The sequence below is a fragment of the Cavia porcellus genome, unplaced genomic scaffold (assembly GCF_034190915.1).
Source record: "Cavia porcellus strain 051 isolate PalLab524CR breed Dunkin Hartley unplaced genomic scaffold, mCavPor4.1 scaffold_19, whole genome shotgun sequence".
NCBI lineage: Eukaryota > Metazoa > Chordata > Mammalia > Rodentia > Caviidae > Cavia > Cavia porcellus.
The window spans coordinates 34348273-34366717 of NW_026947502.1; the positions used below are offsets into that span (position 1 = coordinate 34348273).

General features: G+C 39.3%; 1 protein-coding gene across 8 annotated transcripts in view; it reads right to left on the reverse strand.

Annotated features, from left to right (window-relative positions):
- Nucleotides 1–18445, reverse strand: part of Klhl3 (kelch like family member 3) — a 111123-nt gene that overhangs the window by 72712 nt on the left and 19966 nt on the right. For 4 of the 8 annotated variants that reach the window (XM_063230930.1, XM_063230929.1, XM_003473175.4 and 1 more), the window contains 2 exons: nucleotides 15709–15828; nucleotides 6614–6720 (listed from right to left, as the gene is read on the reverse strand). In XM_063230930.1, the coding sequence (XP_063087000.1) occupies nucleotides 6614–6720; nucleotides 15709–15746 (145 nt within the window). In that variant the 5' untranslated portion in view covers nucleotides 15747–15828. The remainder of the gene's footprint in view (nucleotides 1–6613; nucleotides 6721–15708; nucleotides 15829–18445) is intronic. The other 4 variants (XM_063230931.1, XM_013156167.2, XM_063230932.1 and 1 more) reach the window with 2 other exon arrangements.

Genomic DNA, 18445 nt, shown 5'->3' on the forward strand with positions numbered 1-18445 from the left:
ATCTTCCAGGTTACTGGTATACGCCCAATCCTATTATTAAGCAAATATGTCTTCAGATGAAAAACAGATGTTAGACTGGCTGTCAGGTCTCTGTAAAGAACCACAGTTAATCACAAACTCCTCTCCAAGTTTGTCTTTAAAGGGAAGAAAAAGGTATGTTCAAAAGCCCTTATGTTGTGGAATTATCCCTCTCTCTTAACTTGAATCCTTTCTGTTATAAGAGTCTCATGTACTAAGCAGAAGGAAAATAAGAAAATCCTTATTCTTTGCAAAATGAGCCTTCATGGATGTTAGGAAGGTATTAAACCGCCTGCCCCTAACCCTCATCCAAGTCCTCATATCTACACTGCCAACTCATTTGGCTAGGGCTGAGCACTAAGGCCTACATCCCCAAAAACCTCAAAAGAGAGAGAGAAAGAAAAACTCTGTCCCCTCCTTGAATCCCAGCCAAACCTCCTGTAGAACAGTAGTCTCAGCCATTTGGCTGTAAAAGTCTGACCTTCATCTCCTGTGAAATAAGGACATTTCCTACCCTGCCTTTATCCCTAGTCTGTATGAGAATCAAAGGAGACAAGACGAGTGTGAGAACTGGGACAGCAGAGTCCAGCAGAGCCACAGTGATGAATATCACCCCACCACCCGCCTTGCCTGGAATCTCATCCCTGCTCCACCTGGAAAGGCTTTTTTGTTCAGCTAGTGGCAGAAGGAAATGCCTGTGTATCCACACGGATATTTCAAGTCAACTCTAATCACCATCATAATGATGAGTGTCACAACCACCCATTATCTCCGCAGAGCTTTGGAAATTACGAATTGCTCTAAGTAATGAGAATTTTTAGAGCACATTTTCTGTGCCGGGCGCCTTATACTCACTACTTAAATTTGTTACTTGACTATTATTTCAGTCTCAGAGACAAGAAAGGTGAATTCTCCCTGAATTCATTAAGTGCTAGAGTCAGGATAGGAAGCCAGGTAATTCTGGCTCCAAAGCCCTTTCCAAGATACCACACTATCTCCCAGTACAAGATGGAATTATTGCCCTTAGCAAAAAGGCCTCTACCTCACCCACTCCAAATCTCTTCTACGAACACTCATAAAACACTCCTTGCCAAGAGTGCTCTCCAATGAGGATGTGGATTTTAAGTCTGAGCAACTGTAAACCCAGGTGAGTCTATTCTAGACGACCTTGGTAAACCAACTTCATGGGGAATGGGTATCGGTCTCTATTCCTAGGTACTATCAGACATCTTTTCAACCACAATCCAAATCACTGCTTTAAAAATTCACTGTTCCGACATCCAGAGCAATGTATAATTAGACATAGCTACTATAATTCTTGGCCATGAATCTGGGATTCCTAAGCCAGAAAAGAATGTCTGGCTTTGATGTGGTATATCAGGGACAGGAAGAAGAAATCCTATGTTGCTGTTCTTCAACCCGAAGGTGACTAACTCAAGGAGACAGTCAAATGAAAGGGGAGGACATTTACTCCTTTGTCCCAGGCAGCCTGATAGCGCCAGCCCTTTTTAAATGAATTGTTCTATCTAACATCTGGCTCCTCAGAAGCGAAGCTCTCAGGATCCAGACCCTACCTACCACTACTGCTATGTTGTACAATCTCCATCAAGGCCCAAAGAAATGATTTGGCTTCCAGTTCTCCCTTCTTCACTGCCCTAGTGCCGTGCATCACCTTTTCTCGAGTTACACACAGCTCTTCAAAGGCACCAACACACCATGTGAACACTGAGAACACAGCACAGGCTGTCAGCCGGGGCCTGGCCAGGTCTGTCAGAAGCAAGGTTGAAACAATGGTTTATGGATAGAGTGGATGGGTGTGGGTAAGCAAGCCGAGCCTCTGTTGCTCTATTCTGTGAATGACTGGTGTCCGCTCAAACACTAAGCTCCTTGCATCTTATACACAGCATATCTCTGACCTCTTATCTCTACTTACTACAAAGAGACCAGCTGTATAGCAGCCTAAATCAAATAAACACTGGACAGTGATTCTTTAAAAAACAAAAATCAATCTAAATTAGTCAGGTATGTTAAGTATGTTGTCCGAATGTTCTGAGGTGGTTTCAAATACCAACCCCACACTCCTCAATCATATCCTGCCCACAATCACTTGGAATATAAGTGGCAAAACAAAAAGACCACACTAATATAAGTGGCGTAACAAAAAGACAGAAGAGTGGAAGAAATCACTATGAAGGCTTTCTCTGGGATAAAACGCACATCTTTTAGCCACAGAAACACACATAAGACCCTGAGTACACATACTCTTCAAACCGTCAGTCCTTTAACACCATTAAGTAAAGGCTGTTTTTAAAGTATCTGTAGGCCATGTAGTTCAGGGACCCACATGGAACACAAATACACAGTACAGGAAAACTTCACCCCGGAAATGGAGGTGCTAGGAGGAGAGGACGGGGGGAGAGTCTTAAGCATTTTGTACACATAGGAAAGAGAGGAAGGACCTTGCACTGCTGGACTCTCCACTCCTACTGCACAGAAAGGAGAGATCTGTATACTATCAGAGGGCGCTCAGATCTTGCTTTCGCCACTTTTATTCCAAGTGATTGTGGGCAGGATATGATTGAGGAGTGTGGGATTGGTATTTGAAACCACCTCAGAACATTCGGACAACATAAATCCATAAATCCAAAAAAATAGAAACATCTAAGCCTGACTAAAAGAGTATAACCACACACCTTGACCCCAAGAAAGCCGTATGTTAAAGGCCTTTGGCCTTTAACACGCTGATAGAAATGGACTTAACAAGAGTACCTGGGCCTATTTGTGACACATTTTAATCTTTTAAAAGCCAGATCTGACAACTGGAACACCATTTTTCAGTGTTACTTGGAGGGCTTTTTGTACCTGTTTACCAAGTTTTAGGCAAAGCAGAGTCAAAAACACACAAATCACTATAATACTGATGGCAACATAGGTTGAAACAGCTAAAGGGCATTGTAACAAATATCTCACAAGTCTTCTACACGTACATGGAAGGCCCTTAACCAAGAATTTTCTATTCTATAAATCTAGTCTAAGAAATAGTCAAGAATGTAATTAAAGCCAGGCATGGTAGCACATGCCTGTAATCCCAGCACTTAGGGAGGCTGAGGCAGAAGAATCACTGCAAGTTCAAGGCCAGCGTAGAATATACAGCAAAACTCTGCTTCAGAAAACTAAAACAAGAAAAGAATCCAAATAAAGATTAACAAACAAGTACACTCATGATAGAATTACTTAGACTAGGAAAATTTTAGAATTATAATTTCTAAAGCTGGGCATGGTGGCTCACGCCTGTAATCCCAGCACTCGGGAGGCTGAGGCAGGAGGATTGTTGTGAGGTTGAGACCAGCCTGGACTACAAACTGAGCTCAAGGCCTGCCCAAACTGCATAGAAACCCTGTCTCAAAAAAGACACACACACAAAAAAAGAATTATAATTTCTAGGAATAAGGAAATGCATTTTCAAGTAGGATATGTATCACAATGACTATTCTTGACTCTCAACTTGATTGGCTTATGTGACACCTAGGAGATTAATGAAGTACATTTCTGAGTGTACACAGGTGATCAAGGAGGCATGGCCTTGAAACTATATCTGTCCCCTGGCCCTTTCCTCTCTGGTTCCTTCCCTGGCACTCTGCTTCCTGCCTACCATGAATAAGTAGCTTCCTCCCCCATGCTGTTCACCATGGTGTTTCTGCCTGGGGGCCAGCCAACCATGAACTGAAACCTCTGAAACCATGAGCCAAAATATACCTTTTATCCTTTAAATTGTATATGTTGAGTACTTTGTCCCAATACTGTATAAGATGACCAATATGATGGAATATTATGAAGTCACTGAAATTAGGATGCAGATATGATTTCATCAACATGGAAAGATAGTTATGATGTAATGCTAGTCTGAAACACATTTTTTTTTTTTGGTACCAGGGATCGAACTCATGACCTTGAGCTTGCCAGGGCAAGCAATTATGCTGCTAAGCTAAACCCTTGGCTCAAGTACATTTTTATTGGGCATCTACTATACAATGAATTGAGAAAATATAGTACTTACCCTCATAAAACTTATAAATCATAAAACTTATAGGGAAATCAGATATTGAGGAAGGTTTAAGATATGAAAAAGCATAAAGTGCATTGAGAGTAAGTAAAAAAGGGATTTAACCCAGTCCAGAGGAGTCACAGAAGAACCTCTGGAGAAAATGATGCTTAAGAGGTAATGAGAGGTGAATATGCGTAAGGCAAGTAAAGAGACAAACTGGAAAAGCATCCTAGAAAAAGGAATGGCAATTTTTAAAAATATCCATATCAAAAAAGTCAATTCAGCTAGATACATGAAATGAACTCATTTATCTTGAAAAATATGTTTAGAACATGTATATGCTTATAAATACAAAGGCTTAAAGGACATAAGACATACATTTACACAGATGTTGTAGTACATCTTTTTAACTTTGCTCACATTTTCTGATTATTTTTTCTGTAATCAATATATATATAGCATTAAAATGTGTGATATTCCACCACAAATGTATGGAAAGTGGGTGGAAAGATGAACGAAAGAATGGAAGAATGGATGGTAACCAGATGGAAGGCTGGAGGTGAACATTACACTCCCCAGAATCTATATATTACATTGCTTCTTTCCTCCCTTCTAATACTAAAGCCCAAGATCTGTTCCAGAAACATATTTTCTTCTAATTTCTAAAATCACTTTATTTTTCTAAGGCCACTCCACTATCCCAGTTCACTATAATTACAAACAGTTTCTCTCTCAATATTGGACTTTCCAAACCACAAAGAGTGACTGGAAGAGCTATTTATTGAAGTTGTAACTAAATAACTATCTAATTTTTTTAAAAATTAGAGATGGATGAAGGTATCTTGTACTTTGAGTAACTAAAGATAACAGTATGCAATGTACTAACCATTATCCTTCAATTATCTTGTTTTGAAATTTTTTTCTCTATAAGATAAAGAAAAATAGAGATGGATAGAGGAAAGTGAGTGAAAGGAAATAAAATCCTAGCAACTAGAAAGAGACCGCTGTAAAGGAATGTGGCTCAAAATTTCCAGGTAGTGAGCTCAGCTGGTTTTCCAAGCTACCATGTGAAATTCCTGGCTCACGGCTCAAAGCAACGAAGAGTGCTTGGTCCACTTCAGCAGAGGTACAACTCCAAATTGAGACCAGCTCCTTCACATGAGATAGGGGAGACACATGTACAAGGAACTCTCTTAGCACAAGTGCTACGGTTTTCCCAACAAGAATAACTGCCCGGTTGTGTGTCAAATTAGGAAAAGAGAATGAATTCAGCAAAAATATTCTACATTTATCATTCTTAGCAAACCCATGTTTCAGGATTCATTTGCCACCTTCTGTGGTGGGCACTGATGATTTAACATTGACAAGACGTGCTTTCCACATGCCCAAAGCTTGACACTTATTTAAAAAAATATTTGAGTCCTATAACATACCCAGGCGCTCGAGATTAGTACCAAACAATGATTTAACAAGGTCCTATCTTCATGGGCCTTATATTCTAGTGAGGATAGGTTAAAAAAAAAATCTTTTTAAATACTAAGATGACTATCAGACAGTTTATAAGTGTTATGAAAAAAAGTCTACTTATAGGCTAAATAGATAGGTGTGGAACTATGGTTAGGATAGTCAGAGGAGCCTTCTCTATAGAGACACTTGCAAGATAAAAGCAGCTACTTATGCAGCTACCAGGGAATGGGCTTTGCCAACAAACCAGAATGCAGAGTGCTGATTGCCACACTCAGAGCAGGCACAGGGAACTTGGCAAGCATGTGGTAGGCACACTGACCCAGTCTGGTGAGGCCTGCAAACTGAGATGGCCTTCTTCTGTTAGCAGTGATTTATAAGGCATTGTACCTGACTCAGAAGGGGTTCTCTGATAAATTAGAAACAGGAAGCTCAGCCTATTGGTTCCAGTGAATTCAGTCCCATTGTAGCATTATATGAAATAGACAAGGCTATCCCTCTTGTAGGCAGAGGGATGCCCAGAAATAAAGGGACCCCTGGTACTGTGCCAAAATCCACATGACTATAAAGGCTGGATAAGGCCCATGGCCTCCTCCTGAAAGGAAGGGATAGAAAAGAACAAGATGTAAGCCTTGTAGAACAGCAAAACACTTGGCCAGGTGTCAAGTGTTCAAGACCCACTCACGACCCACTCACTACCTGACCTTGAGAAAGACCCTTTCCTTCTCCCACCCTCAGTGTCCCCCATCTGCAAAATGAAAAATCAGAAAGCCTGGCAATGATCCCAGGAATCTTCATTGTTAATGAGCACCCCCACTGATTATGATGCATGCTAAAGCTTGAGAATGGATAGATTATGTGAGTCTCCTCTTCTTCCCTTGAAGCGGACAAGGACGGAGTCATATCCAACTGGCCTGTCTGAGACTTTGGCTCCATCAAGATCTCCATGGTGCCAAGCTAAGAGATGCTCTCAAGGTAGGATTTATAACCTTCTCTTTCTGTGCTCCCGGCATGCTACCACCCTCTCTATTCTCCCAGAGGAATGGCAGCCCCGCACCCGAGGGTACTGTGTGTCCCTCACCGTACCTGTGAACATCGCACAGAAGTAAGGGCTGCAGGCTGCCAGGACCACACGGTGGGCTTCTATCTCCACATCTTCTGCCACAATCATCACGTCACACAACAGCTGCTTACTGTAAGGGGACAGGATGGCGACAGAATGGTCACAGCATGGACACCTATTCCCATCATCCAAAGCTATTTCTGTTGCCTACCCAGATTTTATACTATCACTATATAAGACTGTCTTGTAGGCTATCTGATGTAGGCAGGAGGATGTATTCATTGACTTTTCCAAGTTCTGATATGCCTTCTACTCATGCTTTTATAAGGCGTGAACAGGAGTCCAACTATGCTAAGACTGTAAGTTCAAGGATGCTTTGATTGTCTTCACCTCTCTGCTCTGCAATTCCACCAGCTCTGACTGAGAAATATTGGACAGTGGTTAGGGAACAGTAGCAACAACTTGGGGCTGTCAGTTGAATGACTGAATGAATGCCAAGGAACATGGGCATACCTGAGTTGTACCACCAGCAAGACCAAGTACTACTAATTCTTCAAGGGTTCCACAGCAGTATTAGGGTTTAGATCAAGAATGTTTCCCCAAAGGCCTCATGTGTACAAAGGTGGCACTTTGGAAAGGTGATTGAATCACAGAGGTGACACAACTGACTTGTTGTTAAAGGTAGAGTCTATGCACAAGAGGCAGGTCACTGAGGATGTGACATGGAAGGGGGCATCTCTCTTCCTGGTTTCTCCTTTCTCTCCACTTCCTGGCTGCCATAACATAAGCAGCTTCCCTTCACCCAAGCCCTTTCACTGTAACTTCTTGCCTTGGAACCAGCCAACTATGGACTGGAAACTCTAAACCCTGAGCCAAAATAAACCTCTCCTCCTTTACATTGTGAGTGTTAGGCCTTTTTTACCAGCAAGGAGAAAAGTGACTATGACACACTGCATGTGCAATGCTGATAAGAAGTCAGAGTACCAACAGTACTCTCCTTCCACCTAGACCTTACATAATCACCAAGAAGACTCTATCAGTACACACAGTACTCCCCGAATGCCCTGATCAAATTCCTATCATTAAGAATACTGTAACTTATTTTTTATGATTGTCACTCCATCACACTATAAACTTGGTAAAGGAATTGTCCTGTTTACCTTTGTATCCTAGACTCCTGGCTTCATGCCTAACACACAGTAGACCTTCATTTTTTCTGAACAAATGAATAAATAAAAGCGGGTCAACTACATTTAGAGACAGAATGGATATCTGATGACTTCAGAGATTGAGAGGTTGCCGCAAATCTCTGTCAATACAGGAATTGTTCTCTTATCATTCTTATTAATATAAAAACAGTTATGAATTATAGATGCCAGGTACTGTTCTAAGCACTTTTTGCATATATATAATTTCATTTAATTCTGTCTACAACCCCAAAGAGGGTTAATTATTATGCCAGATATAAAAATGAGGAAACTGAGTCTCAGAGAAGTTTGGTAACTTTCTCAAGTTCACAGGCAAAGGAAACATGGGAAAGTTGAGCCAGCATTTGAACAGATGTAGCTTAAACTCAGAGCCCAGTGAATGGTTCCCTGCTTACTAGTACCTACTTTGGATTAAAACATGCAAACACATTGCAAGTAAGATTCACTGGTAGTGACTCAAAAAATCTGAGGTTATTTCTGGGCTCTATCTGAGGCTTCAGAACAAGTTAAGAAGTCTTCCATGATTGAAAGATGGAAAACAAGCTACATATAATATTTGCCATCTCTGGTAAAGCATATTAAGCCACTATGAACTACTAAAGCATTAGTTCAAGTTCACTTACAGAAATAGAATCATAAGTATGGCATGAAAAACCCCCTGTTGCAAATGCCCTTGAAGATCGTCCAGTCTATGAAACCCAGAGAAGTGAAGAGACGCCCAGAGCCACGGCACCTAAATCTTGAACCAGCTCTCTTGACTCCATATACAGTCTAGTGCTTTTTCCACTGTACCACAAAGCCCCACTTTAAATGGGAAGACAGAAGACAGTTTAGCACCAACAGATAAAGGTGGTCAGGAAATGTTCAGCATGTGGACTGAAGTATGAGTGAGGGGGCTGCTGGAAAGAGTAAGACCTTTGACACAAAAAGCCAAAACCAAGAGGTTGGGCACTGACAGCAGACCCCACACAGCAACTTTATCAGAATAACCAGTTCAAACAAGCATAGAACGGCCTCTGCCCTACTGGGTTATAAGAACATGGACAAACAGGCTCACTATGTTTTCTAACCTGTCTTAGCTGCCTCTGGGACTCAAACCATGGAGATCGAATGGGATGGAGGAAGCCACCTAAGCTCTGGTCAAAGTTATTATCAAAATGGATTCTCAAAAGAATAAACTCACCTTGAACATTTTAACTTCTAGTCAAGATTTTAAAGAGAAAATGGAGTTATCACTGCTGTTTAAGAATAATCAATAATATGTCTGGTAAGCAACATTTGAATGATGGAATTGTTAACAAAGCTACACAAATTCTCAATGCTAGGAGTAAACAAGCAAATGTCAGAGAAGGATATCTTGCACAAACTCAAGGAGGTGGATAATTCCTGAGTAAATGGGAAACAGACAAGAAGGAATAAAGATAGCAAATTCAATTAAGCAAACAAAGGAGAGAGGTTCTGATAGGCAAGCAGTAGATCTCAATGCCAGAAAAATTCTAACCTGGGAAAATGTATGACACCTAAGCTTATTGTCAATTTGATTGGATTAAGGAAGGTGACAGGAACAGAGAGGCACAATACTTATCAGTGGAATAATTTAACAGCAGAACGTGCAGTTAGGAGGTGGGGCCCTGGGGGCAAGCTTTTGGAAGTATATTTCTCTCAGACACTTTCTCCTTCTCTGCTTCCTGGCCACCATGAACTAAGTATCTTTGCTCTGCTATGATGTTTCTGCCTTGCAGTTGAACTAAAACCTCTGAGACTGTGACCCAAATAAACCTCTCCTCCCTTAAGTCACAGGTATTAGATCTGTTGTCCAGGAATAGGAAATCTAATACAATGGGTATGCCAAAAACTCAAAGTAAGCTTTCCCTGAGGGTGGGCAGGCCTGTCTGCACACTGCAGTTATCCCTATGTCTCTACCTTACATGGAAAGAGGCAGCTTCAAAGCCTGTAGGGCTCAGAAGAATTCCTACTCAACCAATCAGAGGGAGTGGGAGATTCTTTCAAAGCTATGATACTACTCCAAAGCACAATCTTGAAGAGAAAAAAGCAGTACTATACTTTTTTTCATTTATGGAACAGCACAGTTTAGGTATTAGAAATGTGCTCAGGCACTGGAATAAAAATGAATATACTGTTTATTTTGTTAGTGAGTATATAATATCCCCCAAGTGTTACAGAATTGAGAGATATTATAAATAAGATAAGGCATCATGCTAATCATCATATTCAGCAAATGTTAGCTTATTTCTTTTCTTTTTTCCCACAAAACATTTCCTGAAGATTAGAGGTTAAGTATTAGACATGTTCAGTTTGAGCCGCCTTTTAGACAGCTAAGTGGGGTTATCAAGTGGACAAGTGGACAGACACATGGGTCCAGAGGTCAGAGGCAGGAGATGGATGAAATGATGAGGGGGCTGGGCATAGTGGTGCACAACTGTTCTATGAGATACTCAGAAAGATGAGGCAGGAAGATTACAAATTCAAGGCCAACCTAGGCAATGATATTCTGTCTCTCATTTTAAAACAGAGAAGAGAATGAACCAACAAAATATAGATGGTACACCACATAGAGGGTCTAAAGATATCTATACAGATCAACAGAATATAATTGAGACTCTGGAAACAAATATTTATATTTATGTCAATTGATTTTTTTATAAGTGTGCTAAGATGACTAAAATGGGAAAGAATAACTTTTTCAACCAATGCTGGGACAACCGGATATCAATGTGAAAGAACCAAGTTGGATCCCCACCTCACACTATACATAAAAATTAACTCAAAATAAATTCAAGTCCTAAATGTAAGAGCTAGCTAGAGCTATAATGTTCCTGGAAGAAAACACAGGTGTAAAACTTCATGACTTCAGATAAGGTGATGGCTTCTTAGTTATGACACCAAAAGTACAAACAACAACAACAACAAAAAGGTGAGTTAGATATCCAAATTTATAACGTTTGTGCTTCCGAGTATATCATCAGGAAAGTAAAAAGCCAATCCAGAGAATGCGAAAATTTTCTTGTTAAGTCATCTATCTGAATTGAGCTTGTATGTAAAGTTATAAAAAGAACTCAAACTCTTATGACTCTAATAACCCAATTTTGGAGAACTGGCAGATTGGAGAATGAGGATTAGAAGTTAGCCTGGGCAACTTAGCAATACTTAGTGAGACCTCTTGGTTAACATGTATTAAAGAGGAACTGAAGAAGTTGGAATGTTAATATACTGCTGATGAAAATGTAGAGTACAGCTGCTTTGGAAAGCAGTCTGGAAGTGCCTCCAAAGATTACAAAGTTGCGTTGAACAACTGCTAACCATTGATCCAAAAAATGAAAACATACACCAAAAGGTACACCTGAATGCTGATAGTAGCATTATTTATTATAGCTAAGACTCAAGTTCGCCATATCTAAATAATTAAATATTATTTATCAATAAAAAGGAATGAAGTGCTGAGATATAATATGGATGAACCTTAAAACATCAAGCTAGGTTAAAGACGGCAAACACAAAAGACCACATATTGTATGATTCAAAAATAGACAAATCTATGGAGATAAAAAAAAAAAAAGTAGTTGTTTCCCGGTTCTAGAAAAGAATGGGAAAAAAGGCAGGGGAAGAAGTAGAAAGGGTGAGCGCTAAAGTACACAGTGAGTGATGAAAGTAAAATTGTAGATACCTAACTGTATTTTAAAAGTCATTAAATTTTGTTTTAAATAGGTGAATTTATATAGTACATTGATTATATTTTTATAAAGATGTTCCCAACAAAAGGGAAGTAGAAAGCAATGTGCTTAGATAACTTATTACTAGTTTTAAAAGCATAATGACAATCCACCAAAAAATATATATATATATACATGTATATATATATACACGTATATATATATACATATATATATACATATACATATATATATGGCGAGAAAAAGAGAGAGAAATTGGGAGAGAACTGTTTGCAATGGTGAAATGAGAGGTTAAGACTATCAAGGGGCCAGAGATACAGCTCAGCTGTAAAGCATATGCTTAGCATGTACCAGGCCCTGGGTTCCCAGGCCCCAAAGAGGAAAAAACACTGTTCAAACAAGATAAGTAAGTCTATGGTTTTAAATACTCATTGCATTCTTCATCCTTCATGCTCTCTTCTTTTCAGACCTGGTCAGGGTGTCCTATTCTGAAAACAATTTCATCCTCTCTATTGGGATGTCAGGAGCCAAAAAGTCACTGAGGTTCTCCTGCCCAGGAGCAACACTGTCCGGCCAGAGCAGAGTGATGAAATGCCAAAGAAAAAGGAAAGCTGGACAGTTACCATGTCAACAGGCCATTCTCCTCCATGAGAGTAAAAAGAATAGGAGATTCATAAATTGCAAAGAACATGTACGCTTGAACTAAAATAGCTTAAAATTAAGGGAAGGGAATGGGAGAATAATGCAAGAGAAAATACAGGGCCACTGGAATATTACATGACATTTCATTAACTTAATCCTTATGTGGCAAAATACATGAAACCAGGTCTTCAACAAAACTAAGTATGCTCACCCTCTCTCTAGTTCTTAACCACTTATATACATCATAAAGTGTCAGTTCAGGTTTCTTTCCATCTGCCCCCACCTATTCCACTCCAGTTTTTTTTTTCAGTTTTCCATTTAGATACCTTGGAATTTGGTGGAATCTTTGAATACTGTAAGAATAAGAGCTTCACTGAGGGCAAGATTTTGATTCTCTTTTTCACTGACAAATTGCTACAACCTAGTGCAGCACTTACACCAACTGAACTGAACTATGATCATTATCATCATCATCATCATCATCTAACTAACAGAGAATATTCATGGTGTGTCACGGTCTTGCAGTAATACCTAAAGAATACTTATTATGTTACAGTTATGAAATAATAATTATTAGCTATGAAATAACTAATTCTACTTCTAAGAATACTATAGAAATAATTATCAATGTGCACAAATATTTAACACTAGTAATATATGGGCTCCCACTTTTCTAAGCACTTTTACTCATTAATCCACTTAACAATCAGCAAGACAGGTACTATTACTGGCCCCCTTTTATGCTATACAAAAGCAAGATGAGACAGACTCATTAACTTGCTCAGTCACACAACTGGTAAGAACTACAGCCAAGCTTTGAAACTAGAGTCTTGCTGTGACCACTATATTATACTATAACAAAGATAACCACCATAGGTATTTTTATATGAGGAATTAGGAAAACCTAGATATCCAACAAGTAACTGTTGTTTTAAAATCTACTTAATATTGAACAATGAGATAGAAAAATGTGTTCAACAAAATGTTAAGAAACAAAATTAGATGCATTTTTGTAAAAGGATATTCTCCAAAATGTTTAATGGTGTTAAAATTATAAATTATTTCTTCTTTATTTGTATTTTCTAAATGTTCCTCCATAAATATATTTCTTGCCAGACGTGGCAGCACATGGCTATAATCCCAGAACTCAGAAAGCTCAGGCAGGAGGATCTCTGCAAGTTCAAGGCCAGCTGAGACTACAAAGTGAGTTCAAAGCCAGCCTGAACTGTAGGAAAAAACCCTGTGTCAAAAAAGACAATAAATGAATAAATACATAAGGAAATAAAATTGCTTTACAAAAAAAATAAGTAAGATTGAAAAAGAACTCCATACCTAAACCTGAACTAAAATTTCCCAAATATACACAGATTATGGTCTATTTAACAAAAAAATAGAAAAAAGGAAAAAGAGATTATTCACTTAAATTTCAGCAAAGGGTTTTGTCTGATATTTAGAACAGTGTTTTCTAAAACGAGTTGCATCAAACAGTCTATACATAAAAAACTAAAGCGGACTGTATAGTCAAATATCTGTAGGAAAATAAACAAGTTTACTGTGGCACTTTTCAGAATATTTAGCACTCTATACAAACTATCAATCTCAGAGATGGTGTAATATATAGGATTTTTCAAATGCATTAGAAGCAACACGACTATTATAGTAGATTAAATCCAACTTAGAGCTTTGCGGGTGGGGGAGACACAAAATCCTAGTCACTTGTAACAAAAGCAATGAGGACTTAGGACATATTTTTTAAAAGATACTTAAGAAAATGAAGAGCTTAATAAGAGATAGTGGGGGTAGAGAACCCTGTATACATGTCTGTTTCCCAAGCTCTCCCTTTCAGTGCTCACTGAAATTGGCTGTACAGGATACAATCAGAAGAGAACTAGATTCCTGAATCAGACAAAGGACACAAGTCATACTCAAAGAACCTAAACAGGGAATTCCAATAATGCCTAAGAAACACAACACACATTTCCTGACAAAGGACCCATGCCCATAGGCACAAACATCATCCCTGGCTGATGACTAAGGCAGCTAGAGACAGAGCTTCGAGGAAATCTGGCAGGAAACCTAATAAAAATTGAGCAGTAGAACATAAGACAAACTTTAACTTTACCTTTAGTGCCAAAGACTGAGCCATGCACAAAGGAAAAATGAGAAAGCGCAGAATCAGATGGAACGTGTATTGAAAAGTAGTTCTATCTCTTAGTCAACAAAACACTTTTTGGGCCATTTTTTCTGCCTAGAAGGCATCTCCCTATCTCACAACCCATCAGGTCTTTAACTTTTATTTGTCCTTTAAAATTCAGTACAAGCATGGCCCCCCTTTAAGAAGTATTCTCCAAAGTTTATCCAACATACTTGCACCATTTAAGAAACAAGCTGTTATTCATCCTACCACATGTCGGACAGCTGATGGAGTCCTCCTTCAAACACCTCCTTGCACTATAGAAAGATTATTTCCTTTTTTAATTTTTATTTTTAGTACATATTTACAGTATATAATGATCACATTCATTGTGAGGAGCTAGTAGATGTACAGAACACATCTTAATTCTTTTTTCATCTCCTTCCCTTCCCTGCTTCCTTCTCCTTCCATGTCCCTCTCTTGGTCCCTCAAAAGATCTGTCTCCTACTACCTACACCTACCTTTTATTTTGCTGTATAGAAAGATTATTGATCAAATTACACTTCTGACTTAGTGTCCCACCAACTCCTCTCGAGGCCTACCTAGTGCCTGTGGACCTCACTGGTGAATGAGTCGAAGCACCCATGAAGGGCCAGGTTCTAGAGATAGAAATCACTCCAAAGTTACCCCTTCTCAGAGGGAGTTCATGAGCTACAGAGGAAACAAGGTGATAAACAAGTAGCCTTCACAACAGGATGACGAATGTAGTAAATGCATAATAGCAAGAGCAAAGGAAGCTTCTGTGTCTCTGGTAAGGAAGAGATTGTGTGCACAAAGAGATTGTGTGCACAGAAAAACACAGTCAGTGCCCTGAACCTGTCTTGCAACAGGCTTATCACACACGTGCACTAGTCTCACAAATAACCTGCATACCCTCACCATCCAGTTAGGAGTAAATGAGAGCATCTGCATTTCATTTCTTTCTTTAGAGTTAAACTGCATTTAAGGAGCTGGGAATTCTTCTGCTCAAGTGGCTATTTTACCAAGCTAAACTTAGCCCATGGGATAGGAGAGGGAGGCCATGGCATTCACCATCTTTCATCTGCAATTTTTTGTAGGTGCTGCAATCTTTCTATTATTGGTTTTCAAGCAGCTGGTGCAGTTAGAAATCAAGTTTATGAACAGACCAGCCATAACCACAAAGGAATTTTCCCCTGTGATTAATCACTAAAATGATAGGTGTTAAATAAATACAAAGGAAAGAGAGATTTCCGGCAAAGCTATTTTGCCTCAGAATTTAAAGGGAAAGACAAGTGACTGAGTGGGCAGGGAAGAGTCAGAATTCACTAGGTGGTGGTGTTCTGACTTCGTTCTCTCTCCCTGGTGCGGGTGCAGCTCGCTCTGCAAGTTTTGAAAAGGCACAGGCAAGATAGAAAAAGTACCTCCGCAGCTCATTCATGACCTTGAAGGCCTTCCCCATGTGGGCAGGGTTGATGGTGATTGTCTTCTGGTTCTTCTCATCATCTCCAGCCTGTGTCAGAGGCTGGGAGCTTGGCTTGACGCTGTGAATGGGAAGGAAAAGGGAGGGGAAACAGAGATCACATATTGGTACACAGTCATCTAGCTATCACAGATCCACATATAAACCCACACCAGAGGCATCTCTGTTAGCCTGATCTCCTACCACAGGCCTACCAGGCAAGGAAGTACCCCATGCAGGTATTTCTGCAGGATTTTCCAACGCAAAGTGCATTTCTGTAACAGAAGCCAGGTTCCAACCCAGTTTTTCTACAAAGTACTATGTGACTTTGTAGGAGGTTCTGATTCTCCATCGCCACCATCACCTCCAAAACCGAGGGAGACTATATACTCTTTATTTACTACACAAGGATGTTTGTTCAGTTAATATTTAAATGGAGGATACTGCATGCCAAGGCACTGTATTTAAATTTAAAGGAAATATAATAATGAAAGCACAGTCCCGGTCCTCACAAAGCTTAAAATTTAGCAGAGAAGAAAGCCAAGTAAACAGTCAAATATCATATCTTAAGTATTTTGATCCACTGAAGCTACAGAAGGATAGGGAATAGAAAACTATCATGGTGATACCAGGTTGAAGCAAAACTTCCTGGAGGCAGAAACCTGAAGGGTAGAAATTAGCCAAATAAAACAAAAGATGGAAAGGCAGAGGAAACAGTAAAAGAAAAAAAGGATAAAAAACAAAATATTTAAAAGTACTGGCAGTTCAGTAAAAACTATAAGAGAGCTCAGGAAGAGACTATGCTGGGGAGTTTGGCTCTTTTCCTGAAACAATGAGAAGAAATAAAAGACTCTGAAACAGAGAAGAGGGGCAGGAAGCAGATAAACAAATCTGTGCTTTAGAAAGATCATGTCATCTATGGGATAGAGAGCAGGGAGCAAGATTGAGAGTTTCTGAGAAACTGCAATTCTATAGAAAGACAAAGGATTCTTGTGGAAAAAAGGCTGCTGTGTGGACTGAGTGAACAGGTGATAACAAGCAAGAGTCACCCATCATCTCAACACCCTCTCCACTGAAATCAAGAGGAAAATCACTCTATCTCTGTGGGATGCAGACAGCTGCCCACCTGCTCCTGAACATGCCTTCTGAGGGTGGGGAGATAGGAAGGAGGAAACAAAAGAATGCACACGGAAAAGATATTCTTCCCACACTGGTAGAGAAATCATTAGTTAGCTGCAAAGTGAATTTCGGACCCTGGAGTTACCACTATGTGGACAAGACTAAGCTTCATTTTGCTAGAGGAAAACAGAACCTCCTCCCCTTGTATAGATTTGGGGACCCATAGTTTACTCCAAATCTGGGACACAGATGGTTGTCTCCTCCGACTTCCCCTGGTGGGCCTCTGTCCATGTTGACCACCTAGCCCTGCCAAGTGGATAGACAAAGGGCCTGCTATGACTAAGAGATGTTTCAAAGGCTCAGGAGTCTCTATAGATCTCATATTGAGATCTCACACTGTAACACTCTAACAGATTCCTCTTTTGAGTTTCTTGCATACTTTCAAATGTAATGCAAATGTAAGTCATGGATATCTAGACACTAGGACTATTTGCATTCAAGGAAATTAACTGAGCAGAAAGATAAATACCAAGAGATACAAAAAGAAAGATGATTAGAGCTCTGTGTTTAAGTAGCTAAAAGACAATTTCAAGCCAGAAAAAGTGGAGACAGAAGTACCCAGCAAAGATGAAAACTTCATGTAAGAAACCCCACATAATTTCTTTGCTAACTATTGCTCTTCTTTATTCCAAAACCAGAGAGATAAAAATTTCTATTTTCTGCTTCAAAACCGATAATAATTTTTACTTTCTAATGAGAGTTTAACATGGTTGCTTTTGACAAACTCATTTTATCTGATGTTGATTTCTATCGGAGGTGAAATAGAGATTTAATTTTTCCCACAAGTTCTATTTATTGATACTTCTTATTTTTCCTACTCATCTGTCCTACCACCATAGGTCATAAATTACATTTCAAAATGTACAAAGATCTATATTCGGACACTTAAATACCTTCCACTAGTTTGGATTCCATCTTTGTATGAGCAACACATTATTTCTGTAGGTTCAAAATCAGGGCTGTCATCTATCACATTAATTTCCCAATCCTATTATTATTCTTGAGATGTGTCATAACTCTGTACGTTTCTTTAGTGTTTCATGTAAATTTCCATTATCGGCTTGTCAGGTAACATAAAAAAAAAATCCTGATAGGAGTTTAATAGAAACTACACTGAACCTATAGGTCAATTTGGACAGAACCAGTGTCTTTTTTTATATAATTCCTTCCTATTCTTGAACACATGCTCTCTCCCCATTTATATAAGTCCTCTTTAATGTCACTCAAATCTTTGTACCTTTTTCATATGAACACATTATCTTTTTTTTTTTTTTTGGTACCAGAGATTGAACTCACGACCTCGTGTTTGCCAGGCAGGCGCTTACGCCGCTGAGCTAAATCCCCGGCCCTATGCTATCATTGTGCTACTTTACAATAGAAATTAAATCTTAAGTATATTTTATTATAAAACACAATATTTCTGGAAGTTGATCCTATAACCAGCCACTTTTATTTCCATGGGCAATTTCTATTTGTCCATAGAGTCAATCAGGTGTTCTATGCAGACATAACATTACCTG